Consider the following 21,094-nt stretch of genomic DNA (forward strand, 5'->3'; position numbering starts at 1 on the left):
AAAAGAACTAAGACAGCTCTCAAGTGTAACTTGGGGGCACCGGGGACACCTCCTGGCATTTCCTTGGATGAGCAGAAGAGATTCACTGGTCCCCTATGGAAGGGCTCCCGGGTAGAAGGGGACGGCAGTGACCATCTCCTGCTGCCCACTGGAGGCCCCACTGCCTGCCCTGGCCAGCACGTCAGGTTTGAAGCTCCAGCATCCAGCATCCTGGCGTTCCTCCCCACCCCGTCGCCGCAAGCCTAGGATCACCCCCACACACCGCAAAGAGCCTCTGCCCACAACTCCCACACTGACCTCCTACCTGAGCCATCTGGATCTCAAGAGAATGAACAGGCAGGAGCCCAGATGCAGTGGGACCCAAGGACCCGCGGATGTCATGGGCAAATGAGGCCACCGCTATGTCTCCACCCTCTTGGCTCCCCTGCCAGGCAGGGGAACACAGACCCAGCCTCAGCAGGCGGCCCTCGGCCCTCCCCTCCCCGGCCCCCGGCCCTCCCCTCCCCGGCCCCCGGCCCTCCCCTCCCTGGTCCCTCCCACCTGTGTCGCCGTGGCCACGCCCCATTCGGCTTGTCCCGCCCGCCTGGAGCTCTCCCTCCCGGGGCCCCGCCCCGACCGCCACCTGCGCAGGCGTAGCGCACGATTTGAAAGATGGCGCCGGGCTCGCGGCTGGTTCTGAGTGAGGACATGGTTCGGGAGCGCAGCGGCCTGGGGCCCCACCGCGACCTGGGTGCGCCGCTGGACAGACAGGAGGGCGGGGGCTGGACTGGGCTTCTGCAAGGCAGACGCGCTAACTGTCCGCGTGGCCTCACAGCCCTGCCTAGACGTTCAGATGCCCACCCTTCAGTCTGTGTCACTAAACCGTCTTAGACTAGCGTTGAGGGGGGGGAGAGGGGGAAGGGCAGCGGGAAGTCGGTGGGCAGCAGGGTGAGGAGTCGTCTCCGTATCCCTGCCCTCCTGCCCTCCTGCCCGCCCTGCCTCCCCGTTTCTGGTTTGGGGGAGCTAGGCTCCAAGGGTGGGCGCTCCCTCCCTGCGAGCCTTCCTCTCACGTCCGCAAGCATCTTCTCTGTCTTCCGGACTCAGCTCGTTTTGCTGAGGGTTTTCTGTGTGTGGTTATGAAGGATGGAGATTGGGTAGTTTTCTTTGGGGGCTGTTTTTGGCACCATGATCTTGTTTTTTGCAGAAGTGGTTCTGTAGAACTTGTGCTACTTTGAAGGTTTTGTGGAATTTTTAAACAAAACTATATGATTGTGGAGATTTCTATTTGTCTGGTGGTTTTAGAACAATTTATATTGTCACTACCATCAGGGGATTTTGCGAAATTGGTTCATTTTAAGTTGTCAAATGTAGAGTTGTTTATAGCATGCACTTACTTATGATGCCTGGAGTCTATGCAGAGTCCTTCTTTTGTGTATGATATATTGATAATCTGTACTTTTTTTTTTTTTAGTTTTGTAGAAATTTATGGATGTTATTTATTTATTTATTTATTTATTTATTGCAAAACTGGGGAATTGAACCCCGGCCTTCACACCGAACTGTATCCCAGCCCCTGAGATAAGGTCTCACTAAATCGCTAACTATGGAGGCTGGAATTGTCTAAACCTCCTAGAGTGCTGGGATTATAGGTTTGTGCACCATGCTGACTTAAGTTGATGGAAGAGCAGCTTTTGAGTTGACTTTTCCCCATTGTATTTTTGGTTTAAATCATTTCTCTTTTTGGTTGCTTAGCATTTATTATGCATTTTTCTAGATTCTAGACGCAAAAATGTAAAATATTGATTTGAGACTTCTTATTTTAGTACTATAAATTTTCCTCTAAGCACTGTTAGCTGCAGTTTTGTTAATGTCATAGTTTCATTTTCATTTAGTTGAATGTGTTTTTAAAATTTCTTTTGTGACTTCTTTGAGCTATGGATTATTTAGAAGTGTCATTTTATAAAGTTTCATGTGTTTAGAAATTTTCTTGATATCTTTTATTGATTTTCATATAATTCCATTATGATCATAGAATATACATTACTCTGATTTTAATTGCATTAAATTTGTTACAGTATTTGGTCCGTACTGATGAATGTTACCCATGTCTTTGAAGAGAATGTGTATTGGGCTGAGTGAAGTGTCTTGATGTCAGTTAGATCCTCTTGGCTGATGGTATGGTCTGTTAAACTAGGAAAATTTTCTGTCTAGTAGATCTGCTATATTTTTTCATGTGATTTAAAGCTCTGTTATTTGGTGCTACACATTTAGGGCTTTCCTATCTTTTTCATGGACTGACTCTTTAGCATGTGATATGGTCCTTTTTGTCCCTGGTTACTATTTTGTTGAGGCATTGTTATGCCTCTCCCAAGCCTGTGTGCTCATAGATGGGGATTTTGGGAGTGACTGGATCGTGGGTGTGTGATACTGGATCAAGAATTTGTCATGCTGGATTAATACATTGATTGGTTTAGCATAATTCTGAGTATATCTATAATGGGAAGATCCACCCTTGAGTGGGGTAGCACCAACCAATAGGCTTTTAGCCTGAATGGAATAAAAAGAAAATGAAAGAAGAAAGGCTCCTTCCTGCCTTCTTCCTGTCATACCATGAGCTGTTTCTCCTCTACCATGCCACCCTACCTTGGAACCAGCTGTGAACTGTAACTTCTACAAACTGTAAAGATAAACCTTGCCTCCTTTAACTTGTGGATGTTGAATATTCAGCAGTGACAAAGGAAGACAAGTTTTTGTACCAGAAGTGGGGTTGTTTCTGTGACACTACCTGACTATGTGGTTCAGAAGCCTCGTAAGAAGGGTTTGCAAAAGTGTGGAGATGCTGCCTGGAGAAGCAAACTGAGAATGCTTGTAAGCAGAACCTGATGGAAAATTCTGGTCAGAGCTCAGCAGACCAAACTGTTGACTGCAATGCAGCTGGAAAAGATCAGGCTCAAAACGTATCATTTGGGAACAAGGACTATATTGGCAGTTGGATTCAGGAACATGTGTGTTATGTTTTGGCATAAAATTTGTCTACGTTTTGCCCATGTCCACAGACATTGCAGGGGGCTTGAGAGTAAGGGCAGTGGACTAATTAATCCGGCAAAAAAAAATTTCAAGATAGTCTAATGCTGACACAGCATGGCTACTATTGGAGATTTTTAGCCAGCTCTACCTTGAGAATCAAAAACAAAGGGCCCAGCAGAATGAATTAAGAAGTTTCAAGTTTGGCCAGAAAGAAAGCTCCAGTAAAATTGCCTAATAGAGGAAAACTTGGTTGCTGAAAGGACTGGCATTAAAAAACCAAGTTCTTTGGAACTGGACAAAAGAAAAGATGAGTACATCACAAGAACCAGCAGGACTCTACTCTTTGCAGTTACAAATGTAAACACTTTGCTTTGAGAAGAGAATGCTAAAGTACCATGTTGCAAAATGGTAGCAGCTTAGAAAATTTGTTGTTTGGGATTGAGTTCACAGTCTCAACAATCTAGGCCCTCCACCCCTATAAGCCAACAAAAAAGGAAGCCTGACTACTGCTCCAGCTGGCAACAGACCCTACCGTCATCCACATGGTACTGGTTTTAGGCACATGTAGAATGGAGGAATTGTGGATCAGGAGGTTCCCAACCAGATTTCAGAAGGCTTGGGAGGCCAAGCATTGTGCCCTTGTGAAGCTGTGAGTGTGAAGCTGAAGATGTAGTAGAGACCCCAAAAAGTTGGAGAAATATATGAAGAACCAGCTGAGAAAAGCTGCAAGGAATGATCAAAGCTGGCTGGAGAGAGAAGCCATGAGAGCTGCAAACACCAGTGGTGCCATAGGGGCAGGGTCATTCAAACCCTTTGGAGTTCACATCTTGCCCCAGATGCTGGCATGGAACTGAGGGATTTAATGTTTGCCCTACTGGATTTTGGTCTTGTTTTAGTTCCATTCCTTTTAGTTCCCCAGTTTGTGCCTTTTTGAATGAGAATGTTTATCTTGTGCCCTACATTAGAAGGATTTAACTTTCTTTATATTTCTCTAGGGACTTGCAGGTAAGAGTATGCCCTAAATCTTAGAGAAGAATTGAAGTTGGACTTTTCAGTAATGCTGAAAGTGTTAGGATTTTGGCAACTTTTAGAGATGGATTAAATGCATTTTGATTAAAATAATGTGTAAGACTTTTGGGGACCAGAGGCAAAATGTTATGGCTTGTACCTAGATATTCCCCCAAAGCCTTGTGTGCTCATAGTGACTGGATCATGGGTATATGATACTGAATTCTGGGTCCAGTGACTGAGTTAGTCCCCTCACTGGATTAGCATAGTTCTAAGTGTGACTCAGTGGACTTACTGAAATCAGAAGACTCACTTTGGATATGAATGGCACCAACCAATAGGCTTGTAACCTGGGTGGAACCAAAAGGGAACAAAAGAAGGAAGGCTGCTTCCTGCCTCCAGCTGCCACACCTTGAATTGTTTCTCCTCTGCTGTGTCCTTCTGCCATGCTACCCTGCCTTGGAACCAGCCAACTGGGACTAAAACGTCTACAAACTATAAGTTAAATAAACCTTTCCTCTAATTTCTGGGTGCTAGTTATTTTGTCCCAGTAGTGAGAAAGTGAGAAAGTAAGACTTTCTTTGGTAATTGTGTATTTCAATTTCACTTTTTTCCTGTGGTACTGAAGACTGAATCCAGGGTCTTGAGGTTCATGCGTGCTAGGCAAGCACTCTACCAAGTTCTGGCCTGTTTCTTTAGCTGTCTTTTGATGAATATTTACCTAGCAAGTCTTTTCCCATCTAGTTACTTTAAGCTTTCACATGCCTGTATCATATTTATCTTGGTTCATTATTGTTTATCTACTGTTTATCTCTGTATCCTACTAGTATTTTTTGGACCACTTACATTTATTATAATTGTTATTATAGCAGAAGTTAATGAGCCTTTTTACTTTTTTTAAAATTTTCTTTCTTTTTTCTTGTTTTCCTACTTTCTTGTGGTTTACTTACATATTTTTAAAATCCCGTTTTGACTTACCTTATTTCAGAGTCTGTCTCTTCATTTGGTTTTCTTAGTGGTTACACATTACAGTATGGATATTTTACCATGTCCAAGTAAAAACCATTATTGAAATTTCTTTACCATCCCCATCTTAAAATTTAGTCTTGAATAGTCCCTTTACATACCTTGAGAGCCACACTGGTGATATAATGTTTTTTTACAACCACCTCATATTTTAAGTAACGCAACCATAGACACTTATCCACATTTACCTCTTCTATCATTCTTTCCTGAGTCCTAATGTTTGAGATTTTCTTTCTTTTTGGATATTGGGAATCAAACTCAGGACCTCATGCTTGCCAGGCAGGCACTGTGCACCTGAGCTAAATCCTTGCCCTATTTGTTTCATGTTTGAGGAACTTTTTAAAGCAATTATCTTAGGGTAGATATGCTGGTGTCAAGTTCCTTCTTCTTCTTCTTCTTCTTCTTCTTCTTCTTCTTCTTCTTCTCTCTCTCTCTCTCTCTCTCTCTCTCTCTCTAATCCTGAATACTATTTTTAGGATATTCTAAGCTCCTTGGAAGTTTACAGCCATTAGTTTTTCAAATTTTAACCATTTTTGTCACCCAGTCCTTTTTTTCTTTTTGAAGCTCCAATTAGAACACTGTGAATATTATGAAGGAATGTTGGATCTTTTTGACCACAGTCACAGAAGTTCTACTTATTTTTAGTCTTTTTTTCTGTATTGGCCAGACTGGATAGTTTCAGTCAGTCTTTGTGTTCACTATTTTAGAATTTTTTTCCCTGTGTAATTGCCTGCCTTCTTTGTATCTTCTGTTTGTTTGTCAAGATTCTGTTTTTTATTTGTTTTAGGAATATTCATAATTGCTTATTAAAGTAATTTTATGGTATTTTAGTTGTTAGATCAATTCTGGCTTCTCTGTCATTTCATTGTTGGTGTCTGTTGATTGTGTTTTCTCATTCAGATAGAGATTTTTCTGGTTCAAGGTCATTTTTCTTATTGTGAACAGTATGACCCCACTTCCTCTTCAGAGCTTTTCAGTCACTGCTGGGTCCTGCTGCGTGTGTAGACTTATCGCTGAGCTGACAGCCAGGCTCCAGAGACGACTTGCTATGCTCCCCTGGGATGTAAGTCAGGTCCACTGACCTAGGCCTATGATCTCTGTGTCAGCTGGCAGAAAGCTAATGTCTGAGCCTGTCCTTCCTGGCCCTTCCTAGGCCTCAGACCACACAGAACAGGCTAGGTCTGTGTCCTTTGGTGTTTCTGGAGTGTGCTTAATTTGGATGTACAGGAGGCATACACATGTGCACACACATACTTGGTCATTTCCTGAGACCTGTGATTCCCGGACAGTCAGCTTTCTGACCCTCCAAGTTCAGCACTTTCTTGTGCGTTTCTGTGCAGGGTACCTGGTATTAAATCAGGAGGTACACAGTGCAGTGCATGTGGAGCTACAAGTCCTTAAACCACATTGTAAACTTAATTATTTTAACACCTAACTGTTCCTGGAAAAGTGTTTGCTTATTGAGCTCCAAATTGTCTTTTTGATTATAGAAACTTTTTGTAATGGCATTTAGTTAATGAGTGTGTACTGAATGTGCCTTGCAGAGGCAAGCTGCTGTGCCAAACATTTGATGTCTGCCCTAGAAGTAAGGGCTGGTAGTCTCAGGTTGTGGTCCCTGTGTGGAGGTCATGAAAGGCTGGAGCTGAGCAGTTAATTAAGAGTGCAAGTGGAGCTGGAGAAGGATGCTCTGGGAAGGAGGCTTAGAAGAAGGCAACTGGAAGGTGGGGTGGGCTAGAGTCAAACTGGTGAAAACAGAAGCTGAAACTTGAAATCAGTCCCTCTTCTTTAATGTTGATATTCAAACTCCTCCTCCTCCTCCTGCTTGCCCTCTTTCTCTTCCTCCTTATTATTGTCAGTACTGGAAATTAAACCCAGTGCCTTTGCACTGAGCTATATTCCCAGCCCTTTTTTATTTTTTATTTTGAGACAGGTTTTGTTAAGTCAGTAAGTTGCTGAGGCTGGGCTTGAACTTGCTAAGTGACTTCATTCAGATTATGAGATTATAATAGTTTATTATAAGAAAACATGGAAAATGTCTAAGAAGGAAAATGAAGAAACTTATTCCAAATGGATTAAGTGTTAATGTTTTATTTTACACCTTTTGACGTTTTTATATTTGTGTGCCAAAGAAAAATATTATTCAGTAGCATTTATTAAAGAATGGTAAAGAGACTGTTCTGGACCATTTGGATAGCTGTAAGGACTGCTGTAATAGAATTTTGCAGTCTGAGAGAGGGATTGAGTTCAACTCTGGATACAGTGTAGATATTTGTAACCAAGCCAGGAGGGTGAGGGGAGTCAGTGGGCAGAAACAAGGGATCAGAGGGAGTCTTCTGAAAACAGGTGGAGAATGGGGGATCTGGACAGGGTTTGAGGGTGCATGGATATAGGCAGTGGGTGTATTGCTCATGCAGCTTCAGGGGACTCTGAGACCAGGAAGTACAGAAACGGGCTCAGGAAAAGGTTAGATCAGCTACTCTTCATATCTGTTACATTTCCAGAAGCTAATTTGAACTCATAATTGGACTTTGGTTATAATATTTATTTGTTATAATATTTATTTTCAATTTAAAAGGATTATAATCATAATTGTCTATTCTTAGCTGAACTTGAGTCATTATCTATTCCTGGAACATACCAAGAAACTATTTCTCACCTGGGAAGTTCTCTGATGCATCTAACAGGTCTAAAGTCTTTAGATCTTTCACACAACTCTTTGGTTAGTCTAGAGGTGAGTTTTAGGTTTATTTCTTAAAAGAAAATTTATTCCTGCACAATCAGTAGAAAATATATTTACAGTAATTGTAATATATTTTGTAACTATGCATGTAATAGTTATAAACTGTATTCTTACAATGATGCACAAATTTTGTATCGTTTACTGGTATTAAATATTTCATCTTTAAACTACTTTGAAGACCAAAGTTTTAGCTCTCTGAAGAAAATGCATTATCTTTAAAGGGAATGAAACAAGGTCCCAAAGATCCAAATGCAGGTGTCCCTACCTCTCCATCCCTTCCATAGGCTTGGGACTTGCTGCAGCATGGTATCCAAGTGTGATTCAGAAATCACCCTAGTGACCCAAGTGGGAACACTGTATAAACTCTGCTTGTAACTTGATTCAAAGAGGGGGCTGTTAATTCAGAGAGGTTTTTCACAGAAATGCAGGACATTACAGCTCCAGAACATGGGGCCATGCCTGACACAAAACTTTGAAGCTTGGCACAGTCAGATTCAAGCTGCAACCTAGGCTGCACCCAATGCTGATTCTTCCAGTTCCCCCTTCCTTGATTTCCAAACTTGTAAAATGGGAGCATTAATAATTCTAATGCTGATGGGTTGTGTATAGAATAAATGAAACTAAATCTCTTCACATGGAGCATACTAAGGCTCAGAAGATTGTACCTGTGCTTAGTACTAGTAAGACTAGCAGACATGCATTCAAACACCATTTGTTTGTTTGTTTGTTGTTACCAGGGATCAAACTCCCTACCTACCTTGGCAGGCAGGCACTTACCCTGCTGAGCTAAATCCTGTCCCCCCAACACCTTTTGTTTTTAAGCTTTTCCTGGTAACAGCATCTGTTCATTGTAAGTGTATCTAAGTTGATCCGTCAGATGGCTTCTTTTGCTGTGTGTTTATTTTTTAAAGCATGGGTTGATGAGCATGCTTCCCGTTAACAGGGCATTCAGTACTTGGTTTCCTTGGAAAGGCTCAACCTCTACTACAATTGCATATCTTCCTTAGCGGAAGTATTTCGGCTCCACACCTTAACTGAACTCCAGGATGTGGACTTGCGACTAAACCCAGTTGTGAAGAGCGAGCCTGACTACCGACTGTTTGTGCTGCACATGCTCCCCAGGCTCCGGCAGCTAGGTAGGCAGGGTGGCCTTGTGCGGGCACCCTCACTCTGGAGCTCTCTGGGGGACTGAGCTTTGATTCCCTCGGGAAAAGGAAGTGGTTTTTCTACTTTCTTGAGTCCTAAATAACTGGAGACAGAAGGCACTAGGCCCTGTGTCCTTACAGGGTAGTTCTGGAAGGGGATCTATCTAGGAAGAGGATCAGGGACCACACTGTCCTAGCCAGCCCACTACCCTATTCTTACAGACAATTCTCCACTTTTTGTTGCTTGTCTTAGTCACTTTTTGGCACTGACATCCACATTTAAGAGAGGAAAGATTTACTTTGACTCACAGTTTGTAGAAATTTCAGTTGGCAGTTGGCTGGCTGCAGCGCAGGCCAGCACGGCACAGGAGTGTGGGGAGAAAGCTGCTCATGGCAAGGTGGCAGGGAAGCAGAGAGAGCGAGGAGGAGCTGGTAAGGAGATAGACCTTCCCAGGCCACACCCTCACTGACCTACCTTCTGATTAGACCCTGCTTCCTAATTGCAAATGAGCTGTAAGCCCCCATAATCCATGTACCTTCCAAAAGTCCCACCTTTGAGCACAGTGAGGCTTCGGGGTGGATCTCTGAGGATATGTGCTGCTGAAGTGAGAACGGGGATGGGGGACACTGTTTCACTTGGGCAGCTTTCTGAATTTGCCATCTTCTCATGGCTCTCAGGCATCATCTTGCGCTCATCTAGACAGCTGGATTCTCCCTGGTTTTGTAGCCATCTGAAAGACACAGCCAAGCAGTTCATTATGTCTCCCCAAGTGACAGATGAGATGAAACAAGGAGCAGGGACCACTTTGCTTCACTGCCCAGTATTCCTAAAAAATGTGGGTTTTATCACAGCTGTGTGGGCAGAGCTGCCTGGGGCCCACAGCTCTATCCAGTTAAGGAGGGTCCTTTAGCTGGAAACAGCCACGGGTCACCTCTCCACCTGCCTTCTGGTAGGCGTCTTCATCCTGTGTGGTATATTGCTGGCTCTGCTGATGCTGCCACATGCTGTGCTTCCAGGGGAGAGAATGGGACCGTAGCCTGAGGACACATGGACCAGAAGCCCTTCGAAAGGGATGGTTTGGGGTCTCTGAGCTCCATTCTGCTGTGTGGAGTGGATAATAACCAATGCTGAGCTGGACCGGGGATATGGCTTATTGGCATAGCACCTGCCTGCCTTAAACCTGCCTTACACCAAGTGTAAGGTCCTGATTTTGATTCCCAGTACCAAAAACAAAGAATGCTGAGCTTATATGGTTAGTTCCCAGGTTAGCACCTGACTGAATCAGGGCTTTGTAAATGTCCCTTGGCCTCTTATTGGAATCAAACTTTCTATGTACAATCACTGTTGGAAACATGACCCTTTTTTTGAACCTGGAAGGTCAGTCAAAGAAATGAAAGAACCAATAAAGGACAAAACATTTCTCCCATAGCAAATGCCCACACAAGGCAGTGTCCTGCAGTTGTGGGTAGTACAAGATTCTTTTGGAAAATGGAGAGTTAGATGTCAGCATTAAGCTTATAGCAGCAGAGAGAGGCTGATACAGTTTGAGGATGTTCAGGCCTGTCTAGTGACGTATGCCTGGCTTTTGTGTGTGGTTATTCGTGGTCTGGGCATGGGTAAGAGTAGCACTGGTTTTGTATGCGTGAGACAAACCCAGGGTGGACATCTCATCAGCCAGCCTCATCAGGGAAGGTCTTCAACATAACTGCCTTGCACAGTCCTTCCACAGCCCAGGAGGGTGTTACTGTGTGAAACCCCTTCCTATAGATGGAACAGTAAGCCATGGAGCCTCTGACTGCCTTGGCAAATGGTTGCTGAACTAGGCCTAGACCAGGCCATCTAGGCTGTTGTATTGTCACAATTAGGACTGAGATGTTTTGACCATAGAGCAATCTTTTCTGTGTAAATTGTGTTGACATTTTAAATTGTAATGAGTAGACATTTCTGGAGGTGCTAGAAGGGGCTGTTGTCAACATGAAATGCACAGCCGCTGGTATTTCAGCCCATTTTTATAAAAGATTAACAGCAAGAATGCCAACATCTCTATACTGGTTGTTTACAGAAACTCGCCTGTTTATAACTCAGTCACAACTGCTTTTTCCAACCATCTGAAAGTAATTTGAGGTCTAGCGTAATAGCCCAAGCTCTGACTGCCTCCGCAGCTTAGTAGGTTCCATTCTGGCTCAGGTTCAAACTGGTGGGGAGCAGATGGGCAGATGCATCTGACTGGGTTGGTGGTCTGTCTTCTGCCCCTGTGGCAATGACCATGTGCCCTCAGTCCTAAGTTTCATTGTTTGGTAGGAGCCAAAGTGTGCTGGGTGTCTGCATCTCCCATGGACTGACCTACCAGCACTCAGTGACCCCAGCTCCAATATACTGTGTGCATAGATAGGGACTCTCTGGTTCCCACATAGCAGGTGCTGGGGTCATGGGTGCCCCCAGGGGCTCACAATGTCTGGAGACCTCAGGTCCTATAGTGCAGTTGTGAAAATCTCAGTCAAAGTATGTGGCACTGGCCTCCTGGGAATTTGGCCATGCTGTTAGATCATAGTGCTGGGCTGTGTGCCTGAAGCACGCTACATAGTTTGAAAACTCCTTGAAATTTCCAGGTTTTGTTTGAAGACATTTGGACAGAGTGAGTGCTTGTGTTCTATCTTTTATTTGACTGTTTGAGCAAGTAACTTGTAAGTAGTTGGGTTTGACTCTTTTTTTAAAAACATTACAGTCACTATGGGTAGCTTTGGGAATCTTCACTTTTAAATCATTGCTTTCTCTTTGTCATAATAGTGCTAGATTGAGAATGTTACAGTGTTTAACATAGAGAAGGAATGTGAGTCTTCTTGCACATGAAGATACAAGACATGTCATTAGAATCAAAAGTCATTGTAAAACTCTGTCCAGATCCACTCTGCTACCAAGTGCCTGAGAAGAGCAATCCATCTCCTTTGGTAGCTAAAAGACCCTACGGGAGTGTGCAGAGGAAGTAAGGTGGGTGGTGCAGTCTGGTCAGGGGCTGCAATAGTCAGGAGAGGTTATAGTGTGTAGGGCCGGGACCTGGCTTTGGATATGCTGAGTGGTTCAGGGAGATAGTGTTGGAGTAAGGGGCTTGGAGCTGCTCAGAGAGTAGATTGGGTCTCCAGCGTGGGAAGGGTGCTCTGCTGGAGGTGGGAAAGGCTAAAAACTGAGAGCTAGGGGTGAGAGAAGAAGGCTTAGGAAAACAGTAGAAGTGGGTGTCACATACCTGGGGCATTGCATGAAGAAAGAAAAGAACAGTCCCAGCTTGCAGGTCATCTGACCTGGCACTGGTGCATGACCTTCAGAATTCTGGTTTTTCTGTTTTGAAAACTGTATCACACTATTAAATTTACGCATTTCTTACTAATTGTATAATTTTTAAGGTATACAGTTGGGCAAGTGTTCTTTGGAAAGTAGCATGGGAATTTAACCACATTTACAGCATTAGTTCTGTGCTAAAATGTGTGGTGAGTTCTGACAGTTGGGGACCTTTTCATCCTTATTTGTATAAGGGGGCTCTAGGAGCTTTTGGAAGAAGCCTCCCGAGTCCCCAGGCCTACATTTGGGAAATTGAAGTCTTCCTGTCTCTGTGGGCCACCCTAAGGGCAAACACACACTATAGTTTACTTCACTGTGCTTGTTTGGGGTTCTCCACCACAGAGACTCGTCAGTATGCTGTGTGATGAGGATCTCATCTGGTACCTGATGTGCATATGTAAGGTGTGAGTGTGTGTGCACCTTACACATATGCTGTTTGTTCCTACAGGCAATAGCCTATCCCAGAACAGGTTTGAAAGGTGAGCTTCTGGGGAGCTGGCCAGCCTCATGGTGCTGCCCTTGGTATCTGTGTCATGGGAACCAAGCACAGGCCCTGGAGCTCAGCATCCCTGGATAGGGACTGTCTCCTGCTGGCAGGGGACACTGTGGCAGGTCAGTCCTGGACGTGCAGAAGTTTCCTGTGCAGTATGCTTCAGGAGTAAGGCACCTGTTACCCACCCTGCCGTCCTTGCAGTTCTCTGGAATTTTCTCCCTAGATGATCGTCTGGTGAGAGAGAGTGAACGGAAGGCTTCCCAATGGCATTTTGCCCTGGAGGATTCACTCGACTCAAAGGAGAGCTTACCACCTGCTTTGAAAGTTGGAAGGTATGGACAGACATGGTCTGGACACTCAGACATTTTTCAAACTGGCCTGTTGACAGGATGTTCAACCATAGTCATAAAAACCTATGTGCACCAGCCACCCTCAAAGAGCAGATTTGTAGGAACAGAAGCAGGAGGTTCCTGCCATGACTAGAACTCCAGCAAATGGAGACAGGGTGTCTTTGCTTGTTTTTCACATTTCCTGTAAGTTAGTTTTTAATATTTAAAAATGGTCATTACAGTGGTATGTGTAAAAGTCAAACACTCAAGATGGCTCACAAAGGGAAACAGCAGTCCTCCTCCTGGTCCTCAGCTGCATCACTTCTGTGACTAAGGCTTGCAGGTTCTGTGCAAGTAACTTCCTTATGTCTTGTGCCACCAAATCCTGCTCCTGCACGTGAATGTTTACGTAGGAACCCCTTCCTGAGTGGAGATTGGGTGCCTTGCAGCACCCACGCCCCAGACAGAGTAGGTCATGGATGTGCCCTCTCTGTCCTTTCTGCTTCTGTGGCCAGTGCTCCTGGTCTCTCCTTGGTTGGTTCTGGGTGCCACACCTGCCTCATCCCACTGTCCATGCCACAGATACTGCCATCTGAATCTCCGTGTTTGATTCATATTGTCAGGCTGACAGTATTTAATGTACTCTGCAGTCAGAAAGAGCCTTCATGCTTTGTGTATGGGTAGCTTCTAAAGAACAAAGTTCTATAAACCATGTTAAAGTTGCAGAATGAAGAGCTTGAATTTTATCTTCTTTCTGGTTTGCCATTTTGTTTTCTCTAGCTTTTAATAGTATTTTTTTCTTGTATCATATAACTTAGCTCAACCTAAATTCCTTTAATGCAGGGTTGGCCAATTTTTTTTAAATGAACCACCAGAGGAAGAATGTTCTAACCTCTGAACCAAATAATCTTTTTTAGCTTCCCAACTCTGTGGTGTGGAAGTAGCCATAAGTGATATGGAAATGATATCAGTGTTCCAATAAAAACATATAGTGAGCCAGATTTGGCCTATGGGCCACAGTTTACCTACTCTGTTGTATCAAGAATAGTTCGAAATCCTTGGGATCTCCTGAAATGCCTCCCCTGCACCTCTGTTTCTATGTCAAACCAGAATTGCTGCATAGACAGCTGTACCATGGTACCCAGCAAATTTTGAGGGTGGAGATAATACCATATATCATAGTGTCTCTTGTCTCGGTTTTTCTTTCATTTTGCTGTGCACATTACTATTTAGGGAGCAGCAACCTACTTTCAAAAAGCTCTGGCCTAAAATTATGGTTTATGGATGAAATTGTAAAGACAGAGAATTAGCTGAGTGCATGTGAGCCAGCCCTGAGGCTCTCAGCCCACAGAAAGGCAAGTCTTGTCATGGAGAGAGAGTAGACTCTGCCTGCCTTTATCATTGCAGGAAGGGGAGAGGACCATGGGGTGCTGGTCACCAGGAAGTGACCTGAAAGGGAGGGAGCTCCTGGAGTGCACATGGCCTCGGCTTCCTCTGTACCTGATGCAGAATGACTGGCCCTGTGGCTTGCTCAGTGAAACAGGAGTCTCAGAGCCACTCCCCCTCCTGCATGTCTTCAGTCATCTTCCCAGAAGAGTGTGTGGAAGTGTGTAGTACATATGGTGGCTTAGTTCTCACACTTGACATATAGCGAATCCTCTCCCAGGGAACAGTATCTTAGTTCAGGCTGCTAATGAAGTGCTGCAGACCATGTGGTTTATAAGCAACAAACATTCATTCCTCACAGCCTGGGGACTGGAACTCTAACATGTTTTCCAACATGGCTGGGTTCTGGTTAAAGCTGTCTTCTGGACTGCAGTCTGTCCAGTTCCCACTGTGTCTTTACAGGATGGAGGGACATTGGAGCTTCCTCGGGACCCTTCCTTTAATGGCACTAACTCCTTTCATCAGAACTCTGTCTTCATGACCTAGTCACCTATGAGCCCACCTCCTAATTTCACACTGGGGGTTTGGGTTTAACATGGAAATTTGGGAAGGACACAAATACTCAGTCTTTTGCAGGAAGCTTTATATTTGATAGTAGTTTAGGTTTACAGAAAATTTGACTACAAAATACAGTTTCATCTATTAGCACTTTGACCAGTACATGAAGTCATGTATCCTTACAGTATCACACAGAATAGTTTCACTGCCCGCCCTGAAAGTCTCCTATGTTTCATCTATTTCTTTTTCCTTCCCTCCTCCCAACCCCCCCCAAATCTGTTCTTTTTTTATTATCTCCATAATTTTCTCTATTCCATAATACCATATAGTTGGAATTTGCAGTGATTTGTATATATAATTTATATGTGTCCCATAAAGCTTCATTTTTGGAAGCTGATTCCTTACTGTGTTGCTGTTAAGAACTGGTGGGACCTTAAGAAGTGGGGCCCAGTAGAAGGATGTTAGGTCATTGACAGAGTGTCCTCAGAGGATGACAATGAGTTGTGATAAATGAGCCCCAGCCCTGAATCACTCTGGCTTCCTGCACACACCATCATAATGTGGCACAGCCAAGGGGTCTTCCCCAGAGACCAGCACACAGTGTTTGGACTATTATACTGCAAAGCATGAGCTGAGTAGACCTTCATTCAAATTCAGCTGCTGCAGGACACCTTGGTTGCCTTTAAGTTTTGGCAGTTGTACATAAACATTTGTTTGCAGGTTTTTATGTGGACAAAAGTCATCATTTCATTTGGATACATAGCAAGGATCTTGCTTGTTAAATATCACTTGACTGTGTGAGAGTTTTCTGGGCTCTGTTTTGCTCCATTGATGTGTTTGTGTTTTCACCTGTGCCACACTGTCTCGGTTAGCTTTAGGGTAGGTCGGGAATTCGGTAGTTCAGACGTATCACTCTGTTCTTCTCCATCAATATAGCCTTGGCCATTTGGAGGTTTTACCTCTGTCTGAACCTCAGAATCAGTTGTTGATATCCACCAGATAACTTGCTGATATTCTGTTTGGAATTTTGTTGAAGCAACCTGGAAGAACTAATATTTTGACAATAAGAGCCTCCCTCCTCATTAACATGGGCTGTTAATTTAGTTCTCTAATTTCTCTCATCAGTTTTCTAATTTTTCTCATGTTGATTTTGTACATATATTGTTGTATTTATATCTAATACTCATAACATACTATCGTAAATAATATTGCACTATTTTGTTGTCATTGTCATTGTTTCAAATTCCAGTTGTTCATTGTTGGTAATAAGAAAGCAGTTGACTTTTATATACAAAGCCCATGTATAGTTTCCCATGGTTTATTAGTGTAACAAAGCACCATATACCAGGTTGCTTTGAGTAACAGAAATGCGTTCTCACAGTGCTGAGGGATTGAAACACTAGGCTGAGGTATTGGTGGGATAGGAACCTCCCGAGGACTGTGAGGGAGGTGAGTGTTCCACACCTGTTTTCTGACTGCTCGTGGTGTGCGGGTAATCTTTGGTGTTCCTTGGCTTGTGGATGCATTTTCTAACTATCTGCCTTCACATGATCATATTCTCCCTGTGTCTCTTCATGGAATCTTCCTCTGTGTAAGTCTGTGTCCAAATTTTCCCTTTTATAAGAATATCAGTGATAATAAAAGTCCACCTAAGGACCTCATATTAACTTGATTACTCATTAAAGACCTTATTTCCAAATAGGTCACATTCTGAGTAATTGGGGTAAAGACTTTATATCTTTGTAGGGATTTAGGTTTGGGTTTTTGGTTTGTTTTTAGAAATAGGGCCTCACTATGAAGCTTAGGCTGGGCTTGATCTTGCCTGGACTCTCCTGCCTCATTTCCTATATTTTTGGTAGGTGTCAGCTTTTTGTTGCTGTGACAAAATACCTGAGAATAGCAACTTAAGAGGCAAGGCTTATTTTGGCTTCCAGTTTCAGAGGTTTTAGGCCATGGTGCACTAGCTTCATTGCTTCTGTGTCTGTGACAAGGCTGAATCATGGGGGAAGGATGTTAGAGAAAAGCTGCTCACTTCATGGCACCTGGAAAGGGGAGACCAGGAGACGGAGAGGGAGAAGGGGAACCAGTGCTAAGCTTTCTCTTCTATTTTGTTTCATCTGGGCCTGCAGCCTCTTGGGTGGTGCTGTTCCACTCAGACTGAGGCTTCCTGCTCAGTGTGCTGTCCCACTTGCCAGCCATCTCTGAAAACACCTTCCCAGATACACCCAGAGGTGTGCATCACTGGTTCTTCCACTGATTTCTCAGTCTAGTCAAGATGATAATCATACCCTGTATCTTATAACTTTGCTGTAATCACTTATTAGTACCATGAGGTTTTTCAGGATTTTTTGCTTAGATATTCAGGTCATCTGTAAATAAAAAGTTTTATTTTTTCCTTTCCAGTTTGTATATCTTTTATCTCTTGTACGTGTCTTGCTGCATTAGCTAGGACTTACTGTACAGTGCTAAAGCAGTGGCAAGAGTTTGCTTTGTCCCTGGTCTTAGCAGGAAAGCTAGTTTCTTATCTGAAGTATAAAGTGGGCTGTAGTTTTTGTACAGTCTTTGTCAAGTTGAGGAAGCCCCTTCTACTACTAAGTTAGGGCAAATTTTTATCATAACTAGGTGTTGGATTTTATCAGATGCTTTTTCTGTATTTATTGATATGATTGTGTGATTTTTTTCCTTATTGTAATGTTATGTTTTTTCAGTTATTCAAAATATTTTTAAATTTCTCTTGAGCTTTCATCTTCAATTCATCATTTAGAAGGGAGTTGTCAATCTCAGAGTATTTGAGAATTTTCCAATTACCTTTCTATTACTATTTCTAATTTAATTCCATTATAGTCTGAGGAATACATTATGATTTCAATTCTTTTAAATCTGCCAGCATATGGTTTATGGCCTCAAATGAGGTCTATCTGGTGGATGTTCCATGAAGTCTAGAGAAAAAGATGTACTCTTCTGTTGTTTGATGAAAGCAGGTGTGTCCTTACTGATTTTTGTCCATTTCTGGTGGGATGGTGAGGGAGCCTCCAAGACAGTGGATTCATCCACCACCTTTCGAGTTTGTCAAATCTGTCAGACTTATTTTGAGCCTTCATTGTTAGGCACAGACATTTGAGGAATATTAGGTCTTCTGGGAGCTTGACTCCTTTCTCATTACCTAAAGACCTTCTTGTAGGACTCTACCTGAAGTTAGCGTGAGATCCCACAGGTTGAGAACTGAGACCTCAAGACCAGTGGTCCCCAACCTTTTTAACAGAAGGGGCTGCTTTTGTGGAACTCAGTATTTCCACAGAACCGGAATAGAGGTGGGGGATGATTTCAGATGATTCAAGTGCATTACATTAACCATGTACTTTATTTCTACTATTAGAATATCATAATGTATAATGGAATAATTACACAGCTCACCAGAGTACAGAATCATTGGGAGCCTTGAGCTTATTTTCCTGCAGCTAGGAAGTCCCATGCAAAACTGAAATAAAACAGATGCCAAAGTTAGTTGCTTTTGTCCAAGCAGACCCGTAATCTCATATTGGTTGCTGTCACTGCGGAAAACACTGCTTTACAAAGATAGGATGTTGGAGGTAGGCTTTTTTTTTTTAAACATTCTCAGAATGTTCCTGTAACCCAGAACATATGGAGATTGGAAATTGTCTCAAACATACTTTTAGGCCACTGTCATTTGTGATCTGAATCACTTGATCCTTTTCCATTGTCGAGAAAGTTGATTAACTAGCTTATTTACAAAGAGGTACAGATCCATTCTGTCTTGGTTTGGGGGTCTTTTGTGATTGGGAAGCAATACTCAAATTCTTTTGAAAACTAAGATAGGTGATCAGGCACAAGCTAGGAGAAAGAAGGCCCTGGCTCACTTGGTCTGTTTCAAAATCTCTGCTAATGTTTGAAACACATCAAAACCCCAATGTTTACTTACCACCCCTATAATGCCTATTTGGCTTTGAATTTACCACTTTATCTGCTGACTTGAACACAGTAGTCCTTCTCCCCTAAAGTGACAGATTGAGTCAACCTGTTGAGAGGTTGAATATGTCTCACAAATAGGCAAGTTTTATGACCCATTCTGGGCCATTGAAATGTGCTACTAACGATAATTCTTTTTCTAAAAGAAATCTGTGAGGCACAGTGACTGGCCAGCAGTCTTCCTGTAAAAAGCTATCCTCTTTCACCTTACATAGGGTGGAATTTAAAGTCTAACCTGCTGATCCTGCCACGGCCTCTGGCAACAGCGCCTCCTGATCTACCCAGGGCCCTGCCATCAGCCAGCTCAGTGCACACATAGGACTCTGGTCACTGGAGATTCCAAGGGTTTGGGGATCTGTGTGAGGAGACTGGGTGAAGGAGCAAACACATGCTTCATGGTATCATAGTAGACAAGCTTTTCACCACAACGAGTGGTCCATTATGAAAGCTTTAGTTGTGGATATTGTGATTGCAGATAGTGTCACCTGTCCTTGATACTTCCAAGACTGGGGTGTCACAAAGACTGGAGGTAAAGACCTAATAGGTGACCTAGGCCAATTTACTAAGCATCTAAAGGAGACCGTGAACATGAGTGGTTGTACTGTGCTTAGACATTAGGGCAGCCCCAGACTCAGGCCCTGGGTCACTTTCTTCGGACTACACTCTGCAGAAACCAAGGCAGTGACTGGGCTCTCAAAACAGAGCAGCAGTAAAATATCATACATGTGAACTTCCTCCTCAGAGCATTCTTCACAGGGTTTGCTTCACAGAGCATTCTTGCATTGGGTTTGTTGGAGAGAGGACCCTTTTGAGTGTGTTCACCTTGTCTAGAGGTGTTATGGTAGCATTTTGTGACCTTACTGTTGGCCACCAATTGTCCTGGGTCAGTCCCTTCTCCCAGTCACCTGGTAGAGGGGTGAGGGCCATAATCCTGCAGTATCACCAAGCTGCTTCTGACAGCTGTGCAGATGTGCCTCTGGGCCAGGGCACACCACAAGCTGGGATGTACCACGGAACAGGTGATGCTGATGAGTAGTCTGCTTCCCTTGCAGGCCACACCACTCTAGGTCCAGGTGTGCTGATACTTCAGCCAAGAAGTGCTTGGCCATGGATGCAGATGACGAGGCAGTCCTGAACCTCATTGCTGAGTGCGAGTGGGACCTCACCAACCCTCCCGGGAGCATGAGCTCCAGCCAAGAGCAGGAAGCCACCTTCCATCGCACCCAAGGTGTGCTGCTGAGCCCACAGCGAGACGAGGGGGCTGCAGTCACAGGCGCCAGTGTGCGTAGTTGTGTTGTTAACAAGGCTCACTCCAGCGATAGGACCTTTACGAAGCCTGAGTAGCCTTGGAATGCCAGCATTGCAGACTGAGGGATTATGAGGAAAGTTAGCATATTTCATCTGAGTGTAGTGATTGGTTGTCCAGATTACCTGAAAAGTTAAATATCTAAAATAGAGAAGAAAGTCTAGTGACTGGTTACTAGTGGAGCTGACATTAGCGTCAGCATGGGTTGGTGTGGCCACTCCGCCCCTAAAAGGCTGCAGCAGTCAGGCCCTCTGACCCTACCAGCAGTGTTGTGAACTCCTCACTTAGGGCAGGAGCTTCACATGGTTTGCTTGAGGTCTCTACTTCTTACTAGGATTGTTTATAAATGTTAGCTTCATTTTTTTCCGTACATTGTTTTTCGTGAAACCAGTCGCATCACTTTGAGGCCTCAGGGTGGGCTCAGAACCCAGGTTTGCCTGCAGCCCAAGGACACCCGCCACGCAGGCAACAGCACCCAAGCCCTAGCCTCCCAATAGGACTGTCCTCAGGACTCTTAGTTCTAACTCATGACAGTTTTAATCTGCAGTTTTCTGTAGAATAGTGCTGTAAAATAATCAGTCATTTGTGTGTCTTCTGGACACTTCTGTTCAAAGTCTGCCCACTCCATTTCATGGGGCTGTTTATCTTCCTGGTCTCAAGTTGTGATAACTTCTTATGGTTTCTGAATACAAGTCCTGTCTAAGATACTATACATATACTGAGGGAGGATTTTCTCACATTCTGTGGTATCGTCCCCATCCTGTAACATCATTCCT

The 21,094-nt window shown here is 43.7% G+C and overlaps 1 protein-coding gene across 3 annotated transcripts in view; it reads left to right on the top strand.

Moving 5' to 3' along the window:
• The first annotated feature begins 588 nt into the window (after nt 1–588).
• Nucleotides 589–21,094, top strand: part of Cep72 (centrosomal protein 72) — a 32,244-nt gene continuing 11,738 nt past the window's right edge. Inside the window, exons 1-5 of one of the 3 annotated variants that reach the window (XM_003462101.5) lie at nt 631–730; nt 7,644–7,771; nt 8,724–8,916; nt 12,976–13,084; nt 20,065–20,240. In XM_003462101.5, coding sequence (XP_003462149.1) covers nt 652–730; nt 7,644–7,771; nt 8,724–8,916; nt 12,976–13,084; nt 20,065–20,240 — 685 coding nt within the window. In that variant the 5' untranslated portion in view covers nt 631–651. Of the gene's footprint in view, nt 731–7,643; nt 7,772–8,723; nt 8,917–12,975; nt 13,085–20,064; nt 20,241–21,094 lie in introns of all 3 variants that reach the window. The other 2 variants (XM_063257907.1, XM_063257908.1) reach the window with 2 other exon arrangements.

The sequence above is a fragment of the Cavia porcellus genome, unplaced genomic scaffold, assembly GCF_034190915.1.
Source record: "Cavia porcellus strain 051 isolate PalLab524CR breed Dunkin Hartley unplaced genomic scaffold, mCavPor4.1 scaffold_11, whole genome shotgun sequence".
In the NCBI taxonomy this organism is placed as follows: domain Eukaryota; kingdom Metazoa; phylum Chordata; class Mammalia; order Rodentia; family Caviidae; genus Cavia; species Cavia porcellus.